The sequence below is a fragment of the Festucalex cinctus genome, chromosome 17 (genome assembly GCF_051991245.1).
Source record: "Festucalex cinctus isolate MCC-2025b chromosome 17, RoL_Fcin_1.0, whole genome shotgun sequence".
Classification (NCBI taxonomy): Eukaryota; Metazoa; Chordata; class Actinopteri; order Syngnathiformes; family Syngnathidae; genus Festucalex; species Festucalex cinctus.
The window spans coordinates 9479638-9506677 of record NC_135427.1 but is presented as its reverse complement, the minus strand read 5'-3'; the positions used below and the strand labels follow the sequence as shown (position 1 = coordinate 9506677).

Sequence of the window (27040 nt, the reverse complement as noted above, 5' to 3'; positions counted from 1 at the left end):
ACCATTGAATGGTCTTCGTAGCACCCATAGACCCGCATGTAGCACCCTTAAACCGAGAACCACCTCTGAGAACACACCTCTTCCAAGGTGAAACTGTTCAAAAATTGTGAAGCACTGCGTTCGTTTTTTTGTTTTTTTTGCGCACATACAAATCGAATATGGTGGAGCGCTCGAATAAAATGAGATGAAGGAGCAACTGTGGGCCAGTAAGCAAAGAGCCTTCGAGTCGGATTCGCCGCCGCCCCGCCATCCCATTAGCTCGGTCAAGTGGAGCCGTTTGGTTTGTGAACGGCCCCGAGAAGGTGGCGGTTTTACTGAGCTTTTACAGTGTGTAAAGCATGAATGTGGTCGTCTGGGTCCCACTGCTTCTGTTGACAGCCGAGTGACACTTGCACAGCAAAGGGAAACCACCGAGGGCTTGACATTTAACAACTGACAAAGACCGTTTCACATTTTAGCGCCCAATGCTAACTACCATAATAGCCTCCGTTTGGAGGGGGACAAAGCCCGAGGCCCCTGGGCAGAAGCAGCTTGCGCCTCCTGATTGATATCCCGAGCAGAGCGCATTGATCATCTGCAGATATCAAGTATTTCCAGATGGTTCTGCTTCTACGTTTATCTAATTCTCACATGAAAAAAAAAAGAAGCAATGAACAGACATTGTAAATGAGCCCAACGGCTATTCAACTCCGATATCATTACGCATTCATAAGTGCATTCTGTAATGAGCGTCAAATGAGCCACAGATTGCCATCCGAGTGCAATACAATCCCGCTTTGGCCCGTTTCTCTCATTTTCCGGTAAGTATTGCCCTTTACCTCGTAACTCGCAATCACCCCCGAGACGCCACAGGCCAAGCGGTGACTTGACATAGGCGAGCGTCTCCATCTTGACAAATGCGCTCTGATAGTCTCGGCAGGGATTGGCAAGGGCAGCAGGTTGAGGCGGACCTCATACCGGTTCATTTTGAAATGTGATTCACGCCGAACCCGTGCGGTCGAGTGTCACCTTGTGTGTGTGTTGCAAGGCAATAAGAGATCCATTTTTATTGAAGCGGAGCTTTATGATGTTCAAACATGCGTTCACTCCGCAAAGCTGAAGTGACACTTTCTGGACAGGTAATCATCTTTTGTGGAAATCAAACTGATGCGCCATTGGACGTTTTTATACAGTATAGACGTGTACATATTAAGAAACAAGTTCTGCCTTCCAACAGTTGACGAACATACCAACAGACTCCATTTGAGAAGCAGACTTCCTTTGCGTGGAGGACGAGGAAGAGGTCGAGGAGGTTCCGTATCTCGTGAGCAAGGATAAGCACAGATTTATCTGATGTCTTCTTCAAATAAAAGAAGTAACATCATCAAAACTGCCTTTATCCATGCCTTCATAGACAGAGATGAACAGTTGAGTGCACGCACCGTTGCGGTTCGGACATTCATTTCAAGTTGACTACACAGAACATAAGCAGATCAAAAACATGCAGCTCATATGGATCATCGTACAGAGCAGTGAAAAGGGGCCAGTTGGGTTTTAAGGCGCAATATGATGAGAAAAAAAAAAAAATACAATGTAGGTCAGCTGCAACAAACATCAAGCGATACGATATATGATTTGCATTTCATTTTTCTGTTTTGTCACATTCTTCTAATGAGCCTCTCACATAAAGACATTTTGAAAGTATTCACGTGGTATTCATCACAAACTTGTTATTTGTTGGTTTGTTTTTTTCCCAAAACAAGCCCGAGTCTGTACGTCACTGACTGAAACTGAACCTTATAGGGGTGTAACAGTACATACCAAATGTGTATTTAAGGCCAGCACACATTTTAGATTACAGATTAACGCACATTCCACACTTTCATTCCGGCTCGCGTGAACTCCATTGACGTCTTTGCAAACGCGCTTTTGGTGAGAACTCCAAAGCCCAAACAACACTATCAATGGATGAAAAATTGATCAAATTTGTACCACCTGACAGGATGTTTTATTAGAATATGTGACAATCACTCTTGTGCAAAAGTACTGTGGGCTGTAAGAAGAATGATGCTGATGAAAATGGTTTTTATTCGTAGCGTTTGTACGGTTACACCCCAGAACAAGAGCACAGGGACAAAAGTTCCACATGACAGGAAAGTTAGGAATCCATATGTGAGCGGAATTGCACGCCAATTGACACTGCGGGTATAAGCTGCCTCCAAACACTGTCAAAGTGGTGAATCCCAAATTCAGGTTCGGGATTTGAGTTTGAAAAACTCTTCGCACTCTTAGATTCAAGAATAATTTCTATCGTTAGTGATTAGAGGCAACTTTGAGCGTTTAACAAAGAGGAGCCATCCCTACCATGGTGACTCTGCGAGTTTTTCAACCAAGCGGTTTTCTATGAGATGATTCTGTTTGTATGAGAATTAAACAGGCAATTCATGACAATCACATTGAACAGAGAGTGTTTAAAAACAGGGTTAAAGAACACAATTGCAAAACTGTGATTGAAAATAATTGGATTTACATTTTTTTAAAGCAAACAATAACAAATACATCAGTCAACAGTTACTAAAAAAAAATCCAAATTTTCCATTGTAATTTTTTCAGAAATGTAACAGAAATATTACAGAACATTCTCTGCTCCTTTCTAATCCTATGTAAAGTACATTTAATCAAGATGTGCATATTGATGAAGACTGTGAAACATTTGATTTTGCCGACATCGTGACACGGCATCAAGTGTCCGTCCTTATCCACCAAACGATAAGCACACTTTTGCTCGCTGGCTCGTCTCTCTCTCTTGCTTCTCTCCCTATGCAGCCGCCCGACCACACGCACAGTCGCAAAGAAAATGGAGGCGGTGTTAATGTGACTGACGTCCATGCTTTCTGACACAACAGGGCTCCAGCCGTGCGCCACTTTGATCCGTCCTTATCGATTAGCCGTCACGTTTTTTGGGGGTTTTTTCATCGCGCCTGCCTCCCACACAGAAGGGAGACGTTCCCCAACGTCGGCTCCCAACAATACGCACAGCAGCGTTGACCTTCAACCCACTGACCAAATAAACCGGTATATTCATGATAAGACCAAATAAATAGGCTGATGAGCATGAATTTCAGATTTTCCACATGAGTGTACTGATAAGAGTGGGAGGATTATGGAATCCCTTGTGAAAGAAACATTCAAACAGCACGTCAGCATTTTAATGCAGACATGTACATTGGATTGCTACGTGCATACATTCCCTTCTATTCGTCCAATTCCGAAATAGACCTCTCCTCGGTAACACCTATATTCAATCACAGCCACATAATGTAGAAGATGTTGTACATTAAAGGAAATAAATATCATAATGAGTAACACTGACCATTTTTCATTTTTTTGTTGATCCACTTTAAGAGAATACTTAAGTCCTCTGAAAAAATACGCTGGAACCTTGACGCCTGCTGTTCACGTATTTATGAATAAAATACGTTTGACTGCCACCAAAAATGTCTGCAGAGTTCATCATCTGTCTGTCTGCACGCCTGGAGAATGTTGCTATGCAACTGTCGACCAGCCGCGGTAACACGGTGCACTCACACACCTCCAGTGATGAAAACCGGACAATTTCATAAATTGCGGACAGGATGTAAACAAAGTGGGCATGTGCTCCTAAAAAGAGGTCTGATATGAATAGCAGTCACTCACTGGGGTTAGGTTAGCATCAAGCCGTTAGCTAAGGATGCTAATCTCGCTGTGAGTTTGACGCAAAATTCAAAAAGATCAAATATTTACAAGGCTGTTTCATCCCGTATTTACCAAAGTAATCATTGAATCAAATTATCTGTACTTGCTTTTCGGGTGATTTTATCTCATGTCTCATTCGCTTTAAGTTTCGATGGACTTTGTGCCACCAAATTGTCACTCGGCCAGGCGCGTCTCCAACAACATGCGCTCCGCTGCAGCGGCACGCCCAGCTTGGCAGGCACAAGTCTGCCGAACGGGAAAACGAGAAATGAAGAAAATCACCATCCGCTGGCATTTGCAAGCCGATACAGATCTACAAAAATAGCTCTCAATGTTGTCCGTTCTTTAATTGATCCCAGATAACTGGCATGCATCCCAACTTACTTTGGGGTGCGATGCCTACCGGCTTCCTGCAATCAAATGCATTCAAACGCAATCGAGTGTCTCTGCACTTGACGGAGACAACAAGACAACATGCAAATTCATTTTGTTCTTCTATTCCAGCCAATCATCAATCAATGCTTTCTTATGATAAAAAGAATGATGTAAATAATATAATAGTAGAAGAAGTTTTGGTGGTTGTAAAATGTTTCCTTCCCCAGAAGACACCTTCCCATTTCTTGCATTCTTTGCTTGCTCTGTATTCAAATCTGGTGGCTTTATCAAAGGGAACAAGGAATCCCTGCAGGATAGGATATGATGTACTAAGTAAAATGTGCCAAATTTAAGCAGACCAAATGACTCGCTGATCCAGTTTTTGTCTTTTACATATTATTTTACCATATTACAGTAGTACTAGTGATGTGAATTTTGACTTTTTTTCCGCTTAGGCTAAAAAGAGCTTTTTCAGCTCCCAATTGAACCCTCAATGTTTCTGCTGCAAAATGGTGCTTTATACCTAGATTTTTTTTTTATACCGCTATTTGTCTATGAAAATAGACAATACTTTGTCTTGCCCAAATGTCCAAATGTTACTTTTTTTTTTTTTTAACCTTAGCAGCATTCAGTGTCACTATTGCAGCAGTGCTCTTTTTTTCTCTCTTGCTCTGGCATGTCCGCAACCTCCTCCTTAGCCCTTCATGCACCTTGAGCGATCATGAGGCTTTTACAGAAAAACAATCATTCAAACCAACAAAGTGGCTTTCAACCAGGAACCTGCTCCATCGTTCACTTCAAAGAAGTCGATCGTTGGTGAGCGACACCTGGCTATTATTTACAGTATAAGAAACATGAATCATTTCCTCCTATCTCGGTATTACACAGCATGTTCGCGACGTGTGTTGTTTCAGCAAATAGTTCTTGAGATAGGCTGCAGGACGATTTTGCATTTTACTTTAATACTGCAGAAACAAACAATCCTCTCATTTCAACAGGCTTGCCACGTAAAGCAGTCATTTATTTTGACATGTAATTTTCCAGAAAGCTCGAGAGTGGAGATAAATCCAAAGGTGACTGCAGAGGGATGAAATTCATCAAATTCAGACTTGTGAGGCTGGCTTACAAATGGCACACATTTTATTGGAGGCTCCACTGTAAACAAGGCTGGTAGTGCTCCTTAATTGGAACAGCACTTGGATGTTACAGGCACCTTCTTGTTGCCCGAGCAGTCGCCGGCTGCCGCATAACAACAAGGGATCGACAACTGAAAGAGCAGCAAACGAGTGAACTCCCCTCATGCAAGCTTACTCGTCTCGAAGGTTGCCAGTCACATTAGCTAAGACACTCAGTTTATTGAAAGACAAAGATGAATTCTAACGGAGGAACACGCCCTTCTGTTGCATGTGTTAAGTATGGTGTGAATTTGGGTGCTCTTTTTACAGCCGTTGTGAAAAGTTTGGATTCCCCGAGAAGACCAATTCTTTTTCACCCAGCTTTTGGATTTCTTTGAATCAACACCTCACTGAGCAAAGATTGGCCTGGCGTTGTATGCTTGGCTAATCACAGCGACATCTTAACAAATCAGTTGGCACGACGGAGTGAATCATTCTGTACCTGTGCTCAAATCCGGGCTGCAATACTCAAACGTGTGATTTGTTTCACATCCCCAACACTGAGACGCACGCGCACGCGCACCCCATTGCTCCCCTGCTGGGTGTATTGGATTGCTATCAGTCCCCGAGAAAGCGGCTTACATAAGCACGCTTGCCAGCAGCACCATCCCACGTCGGCCTCGATATTCGATGATAACGGGGCTTTTTGACAATTGCACTTTTTGAGGGCCACGATACTCATCAGTCAGTGAAGGAGAGTATTTTTTTTTGCAAGAAAATAGTTTCATGAAAATAAATGAATGTGGAAATTGTTCAGTCAACGTTATAAATTCGTAAAGCAGTGACATGAAAATTGTTGCATTGTTAGACATGAAAGCCAATTGGAACACAATTAACAAAGCCAACGTTGACTTACTCTTTTTCCTTATGTGATGATGGCCATAAAATCATATCAATTGCATAGAGATAGTTTATATGACAAAGGATTAAAGTGATGGGCAAATATCATCTCTTGCTGCTCAGTAGACTCCAGTCGGTCATAATAATAAAAGAAAAATGACCGCCCGGGATGTTCACCAGAAAGTCAGCTGCATGTCGCCTTTATATGAAACTGTAAACTTGCCCAACATGTTCGTAGACCCAACATCAAAGTTAAGAGCGTTTAACTTGAGCGTTTATTATTTATGCACAGTCTATTTATTTTTTTTTACTTGTGGGCCAGTAAGAATGAAAAACTTCTTTAGCATTGTCGTTCAGGATAGTAAAGGTTTTATGATGCTGACAGATTCATTCAATTTCCATTATTTCCCAAGGGAAAATATATATATATATATTTTTTTCCCAACAGCATGCTGAAATGGATTGTTTACAACCTTAAAGGTTAGAAATACGTTTACAAAGCCTTGAAATTTGAAGGTAGCATCGCTCCGTTATCTTTTATAGTAATTAAGCTCTGAAAATGTAAGGTTAAAGGTTTAAGGTTTTCTACAATTATAACAAAGCAGTGTAGATCCAGTGACCTCAAAACATTGTATCAACTTCTAAAGCTTTATTCATTACAAATGTTTTTTTGAAATAAAGGCAGGATTATTCACTGTGCTAATTTAAACTTGACACAACTTCAAGCTAAAATGATCATTTTAAATGACGCAGGATTGTAAGGAAAACGGTGCTTGCGTTGCCGCAGCAACCGTGTATAATCTACTAGCCATGGAGAATTTTTCAAGCTATCCATCCATTCATCCGTTTTCTGCTTGTCCCCATTAAGGTTGAGCCTGTCTTAGCTATTACTTTGTATAGTAGTTATGTTTGTATTTAACTATGAGGAGACCATGGGGGAAAAAACAAAAAAAACTAAACAATTGTTCCTTGCTGCCACTTTAAGTTCTTTATTTGCAATTAAATTAATTCTATCAGACTCAGCAGGCGCTCCAGTTGAAGACATTCTACAGCCCGTTAATTCAAAACTCATTAATAATGGAGCCGTAACAATAAGGAGAACGTGTGGGTGGACTGCCTTCATGCAGAAATGAGACCGAAATGCAGCGTTTCAATCAACTGTCACTCATTTGCAAAGATAAAGGTTTCTTTAAATGCACATAGGGGAACCAAGACCACACTTTCAATTCAATTACCATTGTAGAGTTTCACAAAGGAAACAAAAGTATGCGGCGTCGTATATGGAGGAACGACGTCGTGAATCGGAAATACTGTGAGTCAAATACTGACATATCGTTCAACATTGAGGAATAGAAAGAATCGTTTGGTTGAATATCAAGCCGTCTTTCCTGTTTCCATCTTTGTTTCATCATGTTTCCAGTCGTATACGTATGAAAGAAAGGAAGAAAAATGTGTGGCAGGTAATTAATTCTTGACTGCCATTAATATCCTGCTCAACATCAGCATTAAAGGGAGTGTCGACATAGGCACAAAAGCCGCCATGACTTGATGAGGTGTGCGCTTTTTGTTATCGTTTGCGATGGGTGTGAAACAAATCTGCATATTGATTCAACACACTCCCGCACCTATTGATATGTCAGTTCTTATGTGAAAACTAGCAGAGCGTATTAGTGTCACAAGCTACGCAGAAGCCCGTGGAATGTATTTTCTGTTGTGTTTTAATTGCTTTTGGCACCGTGTGCCATGACTCACGGTGATGAGCTGATGAAGTCACTGAGATTTAGTGAGCAGCCGCAGGCTACGCACGTATTATTATTATTCAGCATAGCTTTATTAACATTTCACAAAAGCGCCACCGGTCGTTAATTTTGCGACCTGCCAGATCAGGCAGGTGGCAGCTTTTACGGTGTGGAAATGTGACGAACCTTCGACGTATTTCAATATATTGAAAAATATCTGTACCATCTCACTGAAAATTAATGCATTTTGCCATTTTAGATGAAGTTTGATCACTGCTGATGCTCGTCCTTTTCGTTGAGCCGGATCAAACGTGGGTATTTAAAAGGTTAATCCACTTTGAAATTGCCCATTTGAAAACGGGAATATGTCAAAAGCTCACTGGCACACTTTGAGTGGACACTATTTTCTGTCCGTTAAATGGAGGTTCCACTGTAGTTCTACCGGATCTAAGGGTTGAAATCGATTATCATCAGCATGCTCGATAAGCATGTCTGAGAAGTCGTATGCGGAGATCCGATTTCCCTTTGTACGAAGGCATCAGCTGAAGGTTGAAATACTTGACAAATACTGTGGATTTGTCAAGAATAGCAGGGAATCCCTCCGACTTCAACTTGTAAAAAGATTAGTTACCCATCAACACCTACTGACTGTGTTCCTTGCAGAAGCGACAAATCAAACTTTTCTGCTGGTGTGTAAGTGAGTCACAGATTCGTATCATGTAGGGTAACAAATTGAAAGATGAGTCAAGTGGAAAATAACTGCTGTAGTATATTGTAAGTCTGTCGAAAGCAGTGAAGCATGTCTTTTTTGTAATTATGCACCGGAGCCACGCTTGAAATGTTCTCCCAGGGAAGCAAGTTGAAACGCACAACACGTGCACGTCGATAGATGAAATACAATCGATGTTTATGCTTGTGTTTAATTATTACATTCTGGAGCCAACATGTTGCCACTGACTCTTACAAAGTGTCATATTTCAAATTGGCATGCATTTCAGTCAAATGAAAGCCAGGCAGGTTGATAGATGGAGGGCGTGTGGAGATGATGCATTTCCCCTGCGATTGCTTTCATCGCCATGACTCACAGCATCGGCGATTAGTAGGCCAGCGGCTGACGCCTCATAGGAGGCTCCGGTTACCAGACGCAACACTGATCTCTCATTGCTGGGCTCTCAATCAATGAGCCAAAATAATGGATTATGCACATTCCGATCAAATCGGCCTATGACGGCCTCGAAGCTATTTTGGACGGAGGACGGAAGACTTTGAATAGATGAGTCAAATTTTGTCCCTTGATGTCAATCTGAAGGGTATTTTGGGAGAGATGTCTGTGCCAACTTTGAGCTTTTAAGGTGGTCTTTTGGAGCACATAAAACTTCGATCCACGGGGATAAGTCATGTGATCTAAAGAGCCTTCTCCTCATTGAGCTGCTTTCGCCAATTATAGACGTGCGATACATCTTAACGCCCGTCACTGCAAATTGTCTCTCTCAGAACCTTCAAGTTCTTCATGCAGTTCATGAACATTTATTAGCAATGGAAACATATTTAGAAGCAGATGATAGATGATTTTGCTCAACTTTTTGTCAAGAGTTTTAATGCAATTCGATTCATTTGTCTCATTACCTGATGTTATATGTGAGCCGTATAGTTCAATCCACATTGTCAGTTGTTCGGCTGTTGCAACAAATCTTGTTCGGATGAAAAACTTTCAGTCCTGGTGCTAGAAGATACAAATCATTTTTCTGATCCAAGTTTGGCCAAGATTAAAGAAACAATATACGATATCCATGAATATGTAAAAATCAGAGACGGTTATAATTGATACGTATTATTCAACGGTCTGTCCTTGAATGACTTAAACAAATGTGGATGTATTTTACTCTTTTACGATTTCATGATGATCGGAAATCTCAGTCAGTAGCAACCGGCTCTCTAATCCCTTTTTTCATGTCGTCTTGCTGCGCCAGGAGGTGCAGATTAGGTTGCGACATCTTGGAAAAAACAAAGGCTTGCCACAGTGAAGTAGAAGAAGACGTGCTGATTGAGGTAATGAAATGTTATTTTCAAATCCCAGCAAGACGATTTGGCCTAGACTCTCGTGGGATTTCCTTATTGAAATACTCCTTTTCATCTTTATTTTTCCATTTATGTCAGTTATCTGTACTTGTGTTATTCTAGGGGAAAAAAGAAGATACTCTTTTCCTCTGGTGCTTTTGAAACACATTCGGCGCAAGTGATCTTTATTTCAGGTTATTGCACACTCGCGTTCATGCACTATGCATTCACCTGGTTCATTATTTTTGCCCTAGCAAGCATTTTAAAGCGTTGATGTAATAAAGAATGCAGCAGCCTTGACTCTGACACACAGATTAAAGGATTAAATACCCTGTTAGATGAACGTGGGCCATCAGTTGAAAGGTGATTTCTAATTCTCAACGTGGAATTCCTATCAGACATTATTTCACCTTTGATGTATTCATTCCTGTTAAACGTTGAGTCTTCCAATACCTGCGTGAAATCACAAACTGGTCATCAGTATTACGTGTCTGTTTGAAACCTATTCTGATATCAAACCAAATAAATGAACGCCTTTAGGAATCACATTTTCTCAATTAGTGTTCTAAAAATATTAGAGCATGGGATATTGCATTTGATCTGCTCATTAGTTAGCGAGCCCCAAGAAATAGGCCATGACATTGTTTGGTGCCTTTTGCTCTCGTGGTTAAACAAACAAAAACAAAAACAAAACAGGGACGGCGGAATTCTGATCTCTTTCATGAGAAACCATTCGATCACTCTTGATCAATCACAAGACATAGTCTTGTTTTTACGATCAGTTCTTTGGGCTACACATTCAAGTTTGGCCATCGGGTTTCCAACGGACACATAAACTCTCTGTATGCATCATCATGAATGCCAAATCACAAGATGAGTTCATCACTTTAACCAGCAAAAAGATCTGATTGGAGCTGGCTCGAGATTATCATGCGTCTTAATTACATGACTGTGACGTGCTTTCATCATTTCTACATTCATCCATTTCTATCTGGTTGTTTCTCAATATGAAGAAGGTCGAGTACGGTCTTCCTAACAACTCACTCAAACGAAGAACTCGATTCTGTTTGCAAATTGGAACTGTTGGGTTTTTGTTCACTTCACCCCCAACTCTGGAATCTTGAGATATTTCTATAGCCGAGCATTCACAAGCGACAACTGATGCGTCCTTGGTTTAAGCTAGCTGACAAGAAACATTTGAGCATTCCGTACTCTCAATGGGAACTGGAATTCCACAAGTGGCAACTGATTAAAAGTTGACACTTTACTACAATTGAGGTTCGAGTGGTGTGGCCCTCAACAACTGTTCCAGTTTCTCACACAGCCCTTTGGAAAAAATAATTGCCCACCTCTGCCCTAAGGTGATTTCAAATACTGCAAACACTCTTAAATTACAACTTCTCCAAACTTAAATTCATCTTTACGTTAAAAAAAAAAAAAAAAAAATGTAAAGTTTAAAATGTGATTTAATGACACCTTCCTGTATCCGAACCCAAAATGGAACGCAAAGCCCAAAAGGCCACGCGTGCAAATATGCAAACAACTTCCATGCAAGGTTAATGAGTGCGGCCTGACTGAAGTCAATGAGTTGCCAGCACTGCAGATATCCCCCTCTTGAAACATGTTCCATTTAGCAGCATATTTCCTAGGAGGCGTTGCTGAAACTGCAAAGCTAATTCCTTTTGCTTTCATTTAATATCTTCTTATTTGCTGTGTCTGCCACACAGTCCACAGTGGTGAAGGGAAAGTTACAAGGGAACAATGAAGTCTGATTGAGTTTGGTTCAAAATCTTGCTTACTTCTCCGTGGAGATTTTTCCGAAAATGATCCAAATGAAGTTAGAATCAGTAAATATTTGCTCATACGCACTTTTTAGGCATTCAATTTTCTCTTAACCACACCGAAAGGACCAACCAACACGTGAGCGCAAACGTTCACGTTGATGATATTTTTTGCTCATTTGAATGCGCTTAACAGCAGCATCCTCGCTGAACAAGTTCAGTTTTACTCAAAGGACAAAACGTGGGGCTCATTTTTTTTTTCGGGTTAGCCACTCAATTGCTTTTCCAGGCCTGGACATTTACCGCTTTATACAAAAGTGCACATGGTGTCATGTAGCAAATGTTTAACTGAGAATCAAAAGCATTTAAAACATCAGTTTTCAATGGAGCACAGCTGCATCATACAGTAAAGTCCCCCAAAATTCTGGTAGTGGTAACTAATGAAAAGGCAAACTGAACTGTTGCACTGACCATTTGTACTGTATGTGGGATTCATTTATTCTATTTTCCAACCCAAAACATTTGCAATTTACGGTGATGTTTATTCCAGACCCAAAACAAAGTTATATTTTGCTTATTTTTGGTGTGTGGTTCAGATAAACACTGCAAAATATAAGGAATAAGTGGAGACCACAGTTTGTGCAAGAAAATAACATCATCTTTTTGCATACATCCCTGTTTGTGTTCACACTAGTTACAGCTAGTCGGGAAATCTGTTTCACGATTTCTGTCATCAAAAATGCGTAAAGTACGTACAGTGCCACAAAGATATCATACTTTTGTAATAATCGCCGCTATATCGCACAATGCAATTGTATGGCATGACATATAATGCTAAATTGACTTGTTTGTAAGTAAACAGTTGGATCTCTGGAATTCCTGCCAACCCCCAACTTTTTTTTTCTTTTTTCTTTGGCCAATTTCTTCTCGACTAATGAGCTGCTCTTTTACTTAAATTGTCTAAAAATGAAACTGATAATGTCATGGTTTGGGTTGGGCTGATTTAGTTACTTTTGTCATGGCTCAGATTTAATTTTGGTTTAGTTGGATTTTGTCCTTATGTCTCTTTAAGTTCAGTCATGATCTGTTTTGCGTTGTTGTCCTTGCGTGCCCCTATCAGGCCTCGTCTTGTCCACCTGTGTTTGCCTGACCGTCCTCATGTGTCAACCAATCAGCATCCTCTGCCACTTGTGTCTTGCCCAGCTGTGTCTAATTGTGTCAACTAACGTGGGTGTGTTTAGTTTCTTGTCTCCCGGCTGTCCGTGTCCATTCATTATTATTTCCTACCGACATGCTGCCGAATTTATAACCCATAGCTCCTCCCAAGTTTGCTTCCCAGCGTTAAGATGGAATCAGTCTTTTGCAACAGGTTGAACTTCTGCCGTGGTTGCCTTCTATGCTGTACTATGACATATGAACCATTTATATAGTTTCTTTCTATCACATTTCAGCAAGAGAACTATCAGTCAACATCCTTTTCATATCTCCAGTGAGAAAAAGTTAAGTCTAGTTAAGATACGGAAATTACATGTATTTACTTGGCCGACGTACTTTGGGTATTTGTGTACATGAATGAAGCATATAGTACTTGATCCAATAAAAGAAGGCTATCAGAATTCAGCGCAGAGCGATAGGCTGATACGAGCTGCATGTGTTGTTGGAAATAAAGACAAGCCTCCATTTTACGCTTCTCTTGATGGACCGCTAAAGAATCCGGCGCTGTTGAGACCGAACCTGATGCAATATTGATGGCGTTGGCCAGGCTGGCACCGACTGCCCCGAGCAGACAGATCAATGCCACGTCGCAAGAATAAAGCCACTGGACTGGATGATTCACATTCACATTGTGCACAGGAAAATGACAAAAAGCAGCACACGGTATAAAGTGTGCAGAGACGAACAAATGCTTCCTCTGTTGTTCAGCTGTTACGTTCCAAAACGTCCACCTGAAAACTCTTTTTAAACGTGTGTTCCAAAACACAGTAAACAAGCGGGTTAAGCTAAAGTTGTTTGCTCTTCCGTATATCAGACTTGGAATCAATTTGCCCAGCCCAAGACGTAGTCCTGCACTGAGCAAAATGTCTTGCTTGCCATCATTCACACCAAAACACAATAAAAACTAACACTTAAGCTGTGAATCACTTTGCTGTCCGTGCTACTGTACTAAAAAAAGAAGTTGCAGAAACTCTCATCTTGGATGTTAAAGTCGCCACTCTGTGACAAGTGTCAGAATGCCTGTCGGACCAGGAAAGTAGGACATTTTTTGGAAGAGTCGAGCTTCTCATAGATTTCTCTATCCTTTTTTTTTTTTTTTTTTTTTATGTGATTCTTTTGTTGCACCTATATTCTATAGTAAAAAGTGACAGTAACATTGTAATGCATTACATCTTAAACGTGGCATTCCTGGGGGAATGCATGTACTTGCGACAAAATAGATCAGATGGTAAACAAAACCTTTAAATAGAGAGCCACAGACTGAATTGGAATCTGCATTCTTCTGTTTGTTTGGGTTTTTTTTCCATGTGGTTTTGAGTTCTTTCAATCCGGCTCTACAGACATACGGGACTTCTCCAAGATAGATCTTGTCTTTCTTCTGCTCCTCCTTCGGGATCTCAAGGCCCCCTCCACTGTCACATCTGTCATCCTAGCATGCCAGCTGGGGTCCTTCTCTCCATTGCGTTCTGTCACCAACCGCTGTCCGTCTCGGCTGAGCCCGTCCCCTAATCTTCCCTGCTCTGCAGCGCTGCAATGTGCCAAAAGTGAGGTAATTAAGACACGGGAAAAGTGTTCCACTCAGCTGGGAAGAACAATAACAGCTCCTGTCTGTCAGCGGTGGCAGCATGCGGCCAATTTGGCCTGATTTGAAAGTTCTTTTATAAATATGGAACAATTACTTTGTGCATATCCAGTACTAATGACTTGTGAAACTTTGGGGAAAAGAAAGTTCAATGAAAATCGTTTTCGTCAATCTGCTACCAAAACATAAACTGGTGCAGCCTTTCAAAGTTTGTAAATGCACCCTTTATGAAAGTTATACCACATGACTAAATCGGATGCTTTCTTAATGTTCACGTTCATAATCCAAGTAAATTGGTTACGACAAACAAAGGTGACGTTATTGGTCGCAAGAAAGTACAGTTGTGGAATGTTTAGCGTACAGGCTAGCAAGTGAAACAGGAATAATAAACATGTGAAGAGAAATTTGGGTTCACTTTTTGAGCAAAGTCTCAAATAACCAGCTGAAATAAGTGACAGCAAAGAGGCGGGAGACGTGGCTGAGCGTTCTCGCTCACGGACGGGCTCCAGCAGCCCAGCACGCCAAATCTTTCACATCCCACCGGAATTCCCAAATTGGACCCGAACGCGACGCCTGACAAGGTGTTGATCTCTCATTCCTCGAGCTCGTGTGCCGCGCCAACAACAGTGTGAAACGGAAGCCCGGGGAAGCTGCCGCCTGCTTTATTGACGGGCGCGGATAGACACGGGACCTAGTTAAATAGATTACGGTTTGAAGGTTTACATTCATTGAATTAGATTATAGAAACAACAAATGTAAGGTTTCCCATCATAGTTTATCATCTGTAAATGTGGAATTGGCAAATAAATGGGTGCTGCCCATTGTAAATTGCTAACGATTACGGATTAGCACCAAAACAGGAGTCATTTATCAGCCACCGCCCCATCAAATGATTTCTAATATTAAACACAAATCTCCCCTTGAAAGACTCACACTGCCACTTTAAATTCGACCAAAATCAAGGAGAAAAAACAAACAAAAAGTCTAACCTTTTTAATTTTGAATACTAGATTAGGAGATAAATCCCAATCTACAGATGATTAATTTGAATTTCATCCCTCCCATTCCTCATTATTTGCACAGCCATAAACTCTGCAATTCGGCAATTCCGCACAGAATACACAATACAGAGAGAGGCAATTTTGCCATTTGTTTTCCCGCACAATGGCCGCTGGATAATCGTCACGCAGCTGGGGGAGGAAGCAGCAAAAGTGACCAAGTTATCTGCCTTTGCCAGTCAGCCTCTTCGTTATGAATTATAGATTCGAGATGAGAGCGGGAGTTTGCCTCGCAGGGAAGAAAGAAAGAAAGAAAGAAAGAAAGAAAGCAAGCAAGCTGCTTGAGGTCAGTCTTTTAGCAGTCCCTCTAAAACACTTACGGAGGCATCCTCAAAATGCCCGCAGGACTATTTACAACAGATGATTTATCACTCAAACAAACAAGGACGCGGCTGTTTCATATACAGTTTGACTTTTCAATATGATGAATTGCTTGGACGAACAGATTCTCCTCCGCAGAACAATACAAACGTTTTGACTTTCCTCCGAGTTTTGCCATCCTTTTTGTTGGCTATGGTGATTTACTGAGGACAGTTTGTTTTCTCCATGTATTTTCCCGTCGTTCCAAGGTCCCAGTTTATGTGAGCTGGCTCCAATTCAGGCCTTTCAAACTTGCGGCCCGGAGGATGACATTACCCCCGAACCCGAACCCCGACCCCCGACCCTTATGAGGAATAAGCGGTCAAGAAAATGGATGGGTGGATGGACTAAATAAATAAATAAAAATAATACATTTGAATGTAATTTTTGAATTATATTTTTGATATCCGTTTTTATTTTCACTTTTAGTCTTTTATTTATCTATTTATTTTTAATTTTGACAGTAAGTCGAAATTTATTCAAATGTGCAGCATATCAACAGTAATTGTTCATGGATTTCTGTAGTCCTTTATGAAAGAAGACTGATTATCTTTTGTGTTTAATCAAAATAAGACATTTGCAAATATATGTTTTCACTTTGGAAAACAATGACCAAAACGGTAACATAACAAAAATACAAAGAACGAAATAAACACCAACCACCGGTTAATCAACAGCAATCAGCGGGAGGGGGGAAATGCTTTTGCAATACATACTTTAATGCCAAATTAAAATGAATCCAAATTCTCGATGAATAATCGACAGATTAATCAATTGTAAAAATATCCGATCGTGACAGCGCTAGTAATCAAGATTGCCTTGCCTTGAGGGAGGTCTGTGCCTTGCGTCGCAAAAGTCGATAGTGTCGGACTATTTGTGGCAAAATCCATTTTATTTCCCAGCAGATTACTACATTTTTCGTATACGAGGGTCATGGATGGAGTTTATTTCAAGATGCTAAATGTTCTTTTTAGCTGAGATTGGAAAAAAAAACCCTGGAAGACGAGCTTGATGTCCACTCTGTTTCTGTTTACTCGGCATTTAATCGGATGGCACACTTTCTTCATCCTGTGCTTCATTTCACTCTAAGGTTGAAAAGCTGCTTTGGCATCGTATATATTTCCATGAAACAGCTGCAACCTTGCATAAGTTTGTTGATGCTTCAGCATGGAACGAGTCCAAGAGTCGTCAGGCACGCTGCCTCTATTCCAATTTATTAGTGTACACAACCCTGCTGATCAAAGATGATTAATAACAAATCTAAATGCGGGAAATTAGCATGGAAAAAGTCCCTGCATTCCAGCCGATGCATAAGATAGCGGCACTTACTTTAATGAGCTAAGATAAAAGTTCCCATGCTGGGCGGCGGGAAGCAACTTGATTGATGTTCCACATTAGGAGCCGTCCACAGGCCCCGAACCAAACGCCACAGCAGCCTTTTAAAGGAATGTCCCCGGTGTCGTGCATGCGCGGAGGAATACCTTTTCTCTCGCCTTTATGATTTGGCAATCAGCCCACATCTCCAACTTTCTACAATAGCTTGGATTTTTTTTTTTTTCCAAAAATTAAATAGTGGATCTCACGGTCAGTGTTGTTCAAGTTACTTTAAGTTTTGAAAAGTCAAGAGTTATAGTTACTTCTCTGAAAAAGTAACCAATTACTTTACTAGTTATTCAATTATGAAAGTAACTACTTTAAGTTACTTTAAAAAAATATATTTATAAAAAAAAACATTGAAAAAGCGTTTTTTGTTCTGTCGTGCAGGAAGAGAAAAGACAACTCCCTATTGGAACTATAAAACATGCATATATTTTGACAGGCATCTTTATCAAAAAAGTAGTTTTGTTATGTTATGTACGTAAGTTCCAACATTTCTCACAGTATACAACAATGGTTAACTTCTTTTTAGCTTTTATCAAGTAGCCTAAGTGTAAAAATAAAGTTGGAAATATGTATACAAAAATATATGCTGTCACACCTTTGACATTAAAATGACCAAAGTTGTGTTTTATTTTTTTTCCCTTAAAAAGTGGTTATTTCCGTTTTATACTTGTCATGATCTGCGTTTTGTTGATTTGGGTTCATTTTAGTTGTCTCGTTAATTAAGTTTTATAATGTTCACTTGTGCTTGCCACCAATTGTGTTGCCCAATCAGGTCCCTCAGCTACCTGCGCCTTGCCCAGGTGTCTCTCATTGTCTCATCAGTCTTTGTTTGTTGTCGCAAGTTAAAGATGCACAAAGATGGGCGAAAAGCAGTCAGGCTATAGCGAATCTCCACAGCTGACAGAGACATTTGGAGGTGACACAGATCCCAAAATGGCTCAGAATCGTTGCGACCTGAGAAGTGCGCAATCAGATATTGTCGGCTCCGTTGCCATCTCTCGGCCACAAATAACCACTTCTTTCAAATTTAAGAGTGCCGTCATTTCCGACACATCTGACGTGACTGTCATTGACTGGAGTGTGCGTGGAAGTGCTGTTGTTCCCCGGGATACCCAAGAGGCTTGTCAGGAATTGTCATTCGCTGACCTCCACGTTTGTGCTTTTCTGGAGAATGCTGCCAGGCTGGTGTTCATTTTGCAAGGCGGGGAAGTTGTCAAACTCGCTTCTCGGCGAAAGGACGCCAAGGATTCCTTCATGAGCTGTGTGAATAAGGGTGAGGAGACACGGCGAGGAGGTCTGTTGGGGTGGTTATTAAGGCCCACTTAGTCCACATAAACCTACTTGATATTTCCCACTTACAAGTGAACGGCCGACGTGCTTACCAAGGAAAAACTGCTGCTCCCATCCTTTTACCCTTCATCCTAATTGTTGATCTATCTTGCATATTCAGGAGTTTCAGAGACACAAGGACCAGAGAATCTTGTCTTTTCTTTCAAATTGTGCTTTTGTTAAAAAACTGCCTTGATCTTCGGCTTCTGCTAATGAATGCCACGACCCTGCTTTTGCTCTCAACAGGACCTTATTAGCACTTCCTTAGTGGTTATTCCACAGAATGCCGAGCCAGCAGGTCACCTGCATGGCCACCTCTTATGAAGCCCGCCGTCCATCTGTATGAGCGCTTTTAGTTTGCCTCATTGTTGCGTGCCGCCAATCAAAAACGCTTACGCAGCCAAGTGAGCAACTGGACCATGTTTCGGCACTTGAAACCCATTTTAATAACCCTGCGGATCGCTGATGCAATTCCGGATTTGGAAGTGTGTGAACTATTGATAAAGCAGCAACATTCTGCAAATTATCACTTGAATAATCGCTACATGGCACACCTTCTTTGTACTTTAATCTCCTCGGAACGTTTAACGTTCTTAATTTTGGTGTCATTTTTGTTCTTGTGCTTCATTTTTAGAGAACAGACTAGACAATTTTCAATCTGTAATGTTTGCAAAAATAAATATTGAGTTCAAATTAGCTTAAAATTGCCTACTTTAGTTTTCCCTGTTTGAGGTTGGTCCTTTTTTCTTTTCTTTTTTTTCCCTCTTCAATTAAACAATACAAGATTGGCAAATGTTTTCATCGTCCTCATTATACTGCCTGCAGTGTTGATTACATGCACTGGAATTGCTCTTTAGAGGAACGTGGCAGAAGGCGACTGTTTCTTGATGAAAAAAAACCTCACCTTTTTCAACAACATGGTGAACAAGAGGGGACAGATGAAATGGAAAAGTGTTTCTCGGAAACAGATAACAGTATGTGCGTTTTCTTTTCTCTTGAAACTTCCTTTCGACATTTTAGTTACTTCCTGCACAGAAAGCATTCCAATTAGCGTCACCGAATGTTGCAATTGCACCCTAAACTCATTCGGCCCATTCAAAACAATAAGTGAACAGGTAAAAAGTTGGCCTTATCGAGGCAACGATGGCGTGTCACGTACGGAGTGAAGGACAATAGCTTTTCTCGGAAGTAATCGCTTCTCAGAGTGCAAAAACTTGCCACTCTTCCCCTATCAACAAGACTGACACATGCAGGCAGGATAATTAAAATGGACGCATTCAACCAATAACAGCTGGCAAGTGGAATATTTAAAGACACATTTGCATGCCGGCTGTCAAGCCGCTCTTCACCGTGTCCAAGGTAGAAACATTTGATCAATGGGGGCACGCCAGTTGGAAACGAACAACATCCGTCATAAGAATTCTCTCTCCATCCATCTGCACACGCAGCTTTGCTCTCTTTAAACACTCTGCAGGGCAGAGAAATATGTGTGCAAATGTGACAGTGATTTACAGTGCGGAGTTTCGCTTCTCGACAGTGAGTGAATGCAAAAGTACATTGCACTTCCTCTCTGACAACAACAATTCATTTCATCCTGCTATTGGCCTTTCCTTTGCATACGCACTGAGTAAATGAAGCACTGCCCAAAAACAAAACAAGATGTTTACGCCCATGTTTTCTGTTTTGGATATTATTTCATATCATTTAAGTCTAGTCTGGATTTATTGAGACTCAAGCTAAGTGTGGCAATTGGCGACCATTTTGTGATGCACATTAACACCATCAACTGAACTGCTCAGTATGGTCCAGCACATCAGGATTTTTGTTTGCTTTGCTTTTGTTTGTTTTTGAGTGAGTAAGATTAGATCACCTCGGTTGAGGCCACTATCGACTACGTTTTTGCAGGATTCGTCTCCTTAAGCAAAATTTAAGAAACTTCATGAGAAACTTCAAGTGTGGATCCAGAATTGTGTGGCATTTCCTTCAACTTTTTCCCTTACAAGAACTCATTTCTTTGTGGATAATTGTAAAAGGAAGCAGAGTAGAGCAGACGTTTGAACTATTGGCTCACTAAAACATCTTAAATTACCATAATTGTGCTGGGATGGAGCCCAAAAAGTAATAAGCCCCAATAATCACAATAATGTCTTCTAATCAATCATTGGGTAAGACTCGAGGAGTGAGATTCGGCACCTTGCAAGACAGGTGCCAGCATCCATTTTTTTTGTTTTGACACAGTCACTATATGCTCTCTGCAGCTTTTTCTTTGCAAAGTACACAGCTGTAAATGCTTTGGGAAAACACAGCCTATAGCGCAAGCCACCAAAAAAAAAAACCAAAAACACGTCACACTACCCGGTAGCAGGTGGCTTTGAAAGGAGTCATGCAGCTAACGTCTCTGCTGGAGTTTTGTGACAGCCGCCATGAAATATCACATTTCAGATCTAAGGGAAGCGACATTATTTTTTGGATTTGCATCAACTGAAAATTCATCAGCAATACGTGCACTTCATTATAGCAGAAATAGAAATTGTGAACTAAAATGTGCATGTCAATTAAAAATCAATAGTAGATCAAAATTCATTTTGTCCCGAGGTTATTCTGCAAATGATATACAATATGAAAACAAATTTTAAGGAGCTTTTAACTCGTGAATATTGTGAGTTTGAAATGTAAAGGTAATGACACATTAAAGTCATCCCCGAAGAGCACGATTTTTTTCATTCCTCCTTAAAACAGGAGGAAAATATTAATGCATGCAAACTTTGCAGCCTGTTATCAAGGTCCATGTCTCCCAAGCAGCAAAGTTTGGAATGAGGCAGTTTGGCAGCTGCCAGAATGTTCTGTGACATTTGCTGCCACATTTCAGTTGCATGAGTGGAAATAGTAGACAAAATATGATGTATAATGCTGCAGTGATAGAATAGAAGAATAAATATCATATCATCGACCGTGTGAGCAATTTGTGACCCAGGCAGCAACACAATAAAATGGCGCCGCAGTTAAGTTTACTGCATGCATGCAAAATGTCGACTTCAATAAGAAAGTGTAAAACAATAACAAACAATAATGCGTTTTCACGTTGACATATTCGTTTACCATCCAAATCCATTCGTATAATTTCTGCTGTTGTTACTAATTGTACTTTTTAAATCCATCCATGTCACGACTGTCCTAGCAGCTAGCTAGCTAGCACTAAGCTAACCCGTTTGGATTCGTCAGAGGCTAGCAGCGAATTGATTGTAGCGTTGATAGATTGACTTTATTATGAGTGATTGTTCAACAGTTGAATATAATGCTTATTATGCTGTAGATTTGGGGCCAAACATCATTTTGAAGTAGCAGGAAGGCTGACGTGACGTTTGTTTTGTATATCAGCAAGCAGATGTGAAGCTGATCCAGCTGCCGTGATGCTTCCGGAGCACCCGGTGACCTCACCTGTCCTCTTGCCTCACAAACACTCACACACCAAACACATTCTCCATCAGCCTGGATCATTTAAAAGAACAAACAGGCAGAAGAAGACATCATGCCGACAAAACCCGATTCTGTCAGTGTGGCAAATATAAACACTAAAACGTGCTTAAAAAAAAAAAAAAAGTGGACGAAGCAGAAGAATTTCTGGTTCCGTGGCGTTAGATGTGCATTTGCTTCTTTTTCTTTGCCTTTCCAGCTTTGTTACCCTCAGCCAGAGAAAAACAAGCTGTGCAAAGCTCTTCAAAAAATAATGAAGCTCCACTATGATTTATATTCAACCTGACTGCTTACTTAGTGCTCACCTCATTCTGACTTCATTTCTTACCGACTGTCCGCATTGATAGAATTCCGAAACCTCATCTGTCATTTACAGACCATTTTGAAATCATAAAACCCAGGCAGATAAATGATTTTATTTTGATAAACGGTCGCAGGAGAACGTAGAAATAAAACGCAAACTGGAAGAGAGACTTTGTTCAAGTGTTTCCCTCTCCCAGCATGTAGTGAAACAGATGAGAAGAGTCTTTCATTGATTTGGGATTCAATCCAGTCATACCTGCCTCGAGGCGCAAGATCGTACAAAGAAGCTGAAAGCTGTCACGATTGCTCGACATCCTTTTCTGCACCACGAGACATATTACCATTTAGATATTTTTTGTATTGTTTTTGTGAAGCAGAATCAAAGGCAAGCAGCAGATTTCCCTTCACATACTGTAAGCTAAATGCTAACAAGCTGACTAGCGCACACTTCGGCTTTTGTGTTATGTGTGCCGAGGGAGGAATTTGTTTCGAAACAAACATGATTCATAATCATGTTTTTGTGTTGTTATTCATTACAGGTAGGTGGGATGGAGTGTAAAGAAAAACAACGGGCTTTTTTTCCCCCTGCTACTGTTGTTGCCTGCGTATGAGAAGCAAGACATTTCATAGGAAAATAAGGCAATGATTCGTACTCTACCTAATTTGAAATTGTGTTTGTTTGGAGTTGAATGGGCATCATTTGTCTTTCAAACAACACAAGTCATAAATGATTGGAACCATTGGGTATTATGATGAAAGTAATTGTCGATTTCATAGTTTTGATCATTGGAAACTTTTCCTCACAAGGGCCACGAGGTTGCCGGTTTCCATCCCAGCTGGCTTTGGCCAGTAGGCAGGCTACACCCTAAACTGGTTGCCAGACAATCCAGGGGGGAGGGGGCACTTGAATTTTAATTAGACATGTTTTGGCCACCGACATTTAAGACTCACACTAATGGCCGGATGAAAGTGAACGCAACACATTTAAGTTCCTCTACAAAAGGTCTGGATTCATAATGTATGCATACATTAGCAAGTAATTGCGTTTACTGTTGCCTGTATTATTTTAACGACATGTATTATGTCTTCAGCTAATTAGTGTTGCATAGACATCTACATGCAAGTGCTCTCTTTTTTGGGTTTTTCTTTGTATTTGTATTTTTTGTTCTACAGAAACCACACCCACACAAGCAAATTAAAGAGTCCAAAGAGAAAACCTGGTTTGATTATTGCTCACATGGACAAAAAACATTCTCTCATCGGCTATAGTACGGCGGTTATGACTCCCATAAATCACTCATACCAGCAAATATTTGTCAGCATCTACGTCATAAAAAAAAACAGAAATTTTGGCCAGCTTCAGCCAAACACAACATTGTCAACTACAAAGACATCCACCATGATACTTCGTTGCGCCGCTCATCCAATAGGAGCACATATATCTTTGTCACAACACGATATTGTGCTTTTTGTTTTTTAACAATGTCGTGTTTTATACCGTATCCGGGGCTTTTTTTTATATTGCCAACCTCCCCACAATATCGTGATATCGTATGGTGATAATTATTGTATTGTGACGTTTGGATATCGTTACGTCTCTAAAATTAACACAAAAAGTCCATCAAAAAAGAAAACTTTTGTACTGTGCTTCCATTCCTCAATGTAGTGCAAAATGACATTACATTAGTATTTTCCCAGGCGGTATACATCATGCTGCAGATCAGCGCAAAACAGTTTTTATTAAAAAAAAAAACAATAATCTGGCTTGTTCATCCACCTGCGCTTTGGAGAGCCAAAACATCTTTTTGAAAAATGGTCTCAAAGTGGAGACTAACACACGCCAAAGTACGTCACAATCACTCTCAAGATAACGAGCGTGATCACACTTGTAAGTTACTGTGACCAGTGGTGAAATAAATGTCAAATATTTCAAAAAGGTACTTCAGGATACAATAGGGAAGACGAGTTGCTGCCGATTGTGTGTAATTGCGCTGCCTGGAGGCATTTTTTTTAACACTGTATGAAGGGGATTCATATTGTTGAACAGGAAACTTTGCAAAAACACAAACAAATAATTTAGTGTACATATAGTGATTATTTTATTAGCTATTTACATGTACAATTTGCGTCCTATCCAATATGACTCTTTGTGTTTCCTGTCCTTATTTAATAGTCTCGTATATTTTCACTGTGCTTTTGATTTACCATGTGTGAATTATAGTCACCTGTAAAGTCAAAATGATCCTGATTTTAAAAGCTGAGAAATAGCAGACATGTTGTTTACATCACGATTCCTCAACGTGTGCATTCGGAACTGCACAAAAGCAAGTTCCAGCCACACAAATCCATCTGAAGCTCAAAAACAAAATTCCAACATACGTCCCAAGGAGCGTTTGCAGAACTGCACTTTATGGTAAACTGCACGTAATAAATTCCAAGGCATCAATTATAGCAAAGACAGATCAGCGGTCGCTGTCATTGGAGAAATGAACAGCAAATCGGGAGGTTTGATTGTTAGGAGTAAGATTAGAGGTTTTTGTTTTTTGAAATACCAATAGCATTCAGTCCCAATAAAAGCTTATCTGTCGCCGTACTGTGGCACAAACATTTCCAAATCAACCTTGTAAAACAGGATCAAGCAAAGGAGCCGTTGCCTTGCAATCCCCCATGTGGCGACACACCAAATGGATGGAAATAAATCAGAGCTTGGCCAACATGGCTGAATGCTAATCAATGTATGACCCAGGGGACAACTGCCGTCCCTCACTAATGGCTGTGCGCATGTCCAACACTTCGCGTCGCCTTCTCTCCCATCACGCGTGCGTGTTGTTAGTTCGCAATGTATTTCATTGCATAACCGTGGCAGCGATTATTCTGGAGGGAAATTGAAACACTTCCATTATTGTCTCACTGTTGATTGCCGCTCTGGTCATATACATTCCTCGAGCATGGGATGTACACTTTTCCAAATACGCTTTAAAGAACCCCAAAAAATACAAATAAAAATGTTACCTTTCTGAGGACCTCGCCCCAACGTCACAAAGCCAGAAGAGATGAAGTTGTGAAGGTCTGCACCACCGCTGCTGCGCACACTCTCTTTGCCATAGTGACCTGATTGGACACAGATGTGGAACCAATTACACATACAAAACAAAAACAAAAAAAACTGTCTTGGTGGCAGATCCAAACCGTACAACTGCTCAGACCATGTCGAAAACCGGCACAGGCTAAACGAGTCTGCCACGATGGATTTCATTCAGAAATGTGAATAGCGAGCATCAAACTCTGGGAATATTGTATTATATTTTCAAGTCATCCAACTGCAGAATTGAGCCATTTTCAGCAGTAAAAAAAAAAAAAAAAAAAAAAAAAAAAAAAAATCAATATTGTCCAATTATAAAATGTATTTCAAAACTATGGAGGCACATTTTGACCATTTTAAGTTTCACAACATAATTCATTTGACACCACGACCAGCAAGTGCCCGTATAGAATAGCATATTATTGCTGGCGAAAGGTGTTTTTATTTTTGCTATGCAAAACAACTTGCACTTTAGCACAAGCCTCCCACCCACTGCAATGCTCAATAAAAACAAAGCAGGCCCATTAAATCCTCCGACACGATCAACAAACAAAAAATATATACTGCTCCATACAGAACTGCGTGGCATCCAACCAATGACTTTCACCCACCCACACACCTGTGACCTTTGAACCCAAATGTTCCCACCAGCGTTACGAATGTCAAGGCTTTAAAATGACATTCTGGCGTGTGTGATGCTGCTTGTCAGCCGAATCGTTGCACGAGCCGCTACGACGGTGCTTGAATCCAAAAGAGCCTTGCAAAGGAATGCCCCTCATCTCATGCCACTACGCGTGCTCTCATCTTATTAAGGTGAGGCCGCTCGGAGCGCCTGCGGCAAAAGGGGCGACGCGCTCGGAATTCAATGTCCTTGCTACAAAGGAAATCGCGATTTTCACCTCAACAACGCCTTGAAATTGAGCATGCGGTGCATGAAGTGGCCGCTCTGCGCTTCCATATAGTAATACTTGATCTGAATTCCACGCAGGACACCCGCATCTCTGTAATACCTTTGAGGGAGTGAAAATGTGAGTAATGATATCATTTTTTATAAAGCCGGCTGGCTGGCCGTCGTTGGGGAGGCATAGCAAACTCCAAGGTCGATTTAAGCTGCAATGCGGGAATACTGCACATGGATTACTGATTTTCCAGCAGATCTGCTGGGATGGCCATGGAAACGTGCACATCATGTTGACAAAGTTTCGCATCATTCACAAGACCACCCTGAAATTTGCCTCCAATAAAAGCAATGCAGGAAGTGCTGCACCAATAATGAGATGAAGGAAGGGAAACAAATGAGTGGAGGCCTCTCAGGGTGCGTCCTCTCGTTAGTTTGCCCCTTTGGTGTCGTTCAGTTGGACAGGTGTGAACACGGCAAACAAACGTGAACCAATCTCAGATTGGTTCCAAATTTACTGTACTGCGGTTTACATGTGTTATTTAAAAAAATAAAAATAAAAATTGCATGCAGCGTTAATAATCTTCTACGATGTAGCGTGCGCAACCACATTAGCAATAGCATGAGCAGTACACAAAACACTTCTCAACACATGAACTAAAATACAAAACAAA

The 27040-nt window shown here is 40.8% G+C and overlaps 1 protein-coding gene across 4 annotated transcripts in view; it reads right to left on the bottom strand.

Moving 5' to 3' along the window:
* Positions 1-27040, bottom strand: part of shisa6 (shisa family member 6) — a 50281-nt gene that overhangs the window by 14487 nt on the left and 8754 nt on the right. For all 4 annotated transcript variants that reach the window (XM_077501621.1, XM_077501622.1, XM_077501623.1 and 1 more), the window contains exon 4: positions 25399-25497. In XM_077501621.1, the coding sequence (XP_077357747.1) occupies positions 25399-25497 (99 nt within the window). The remainder of the gene's footprint in view (positions 1-25398; positions 25498-27040) is intronic.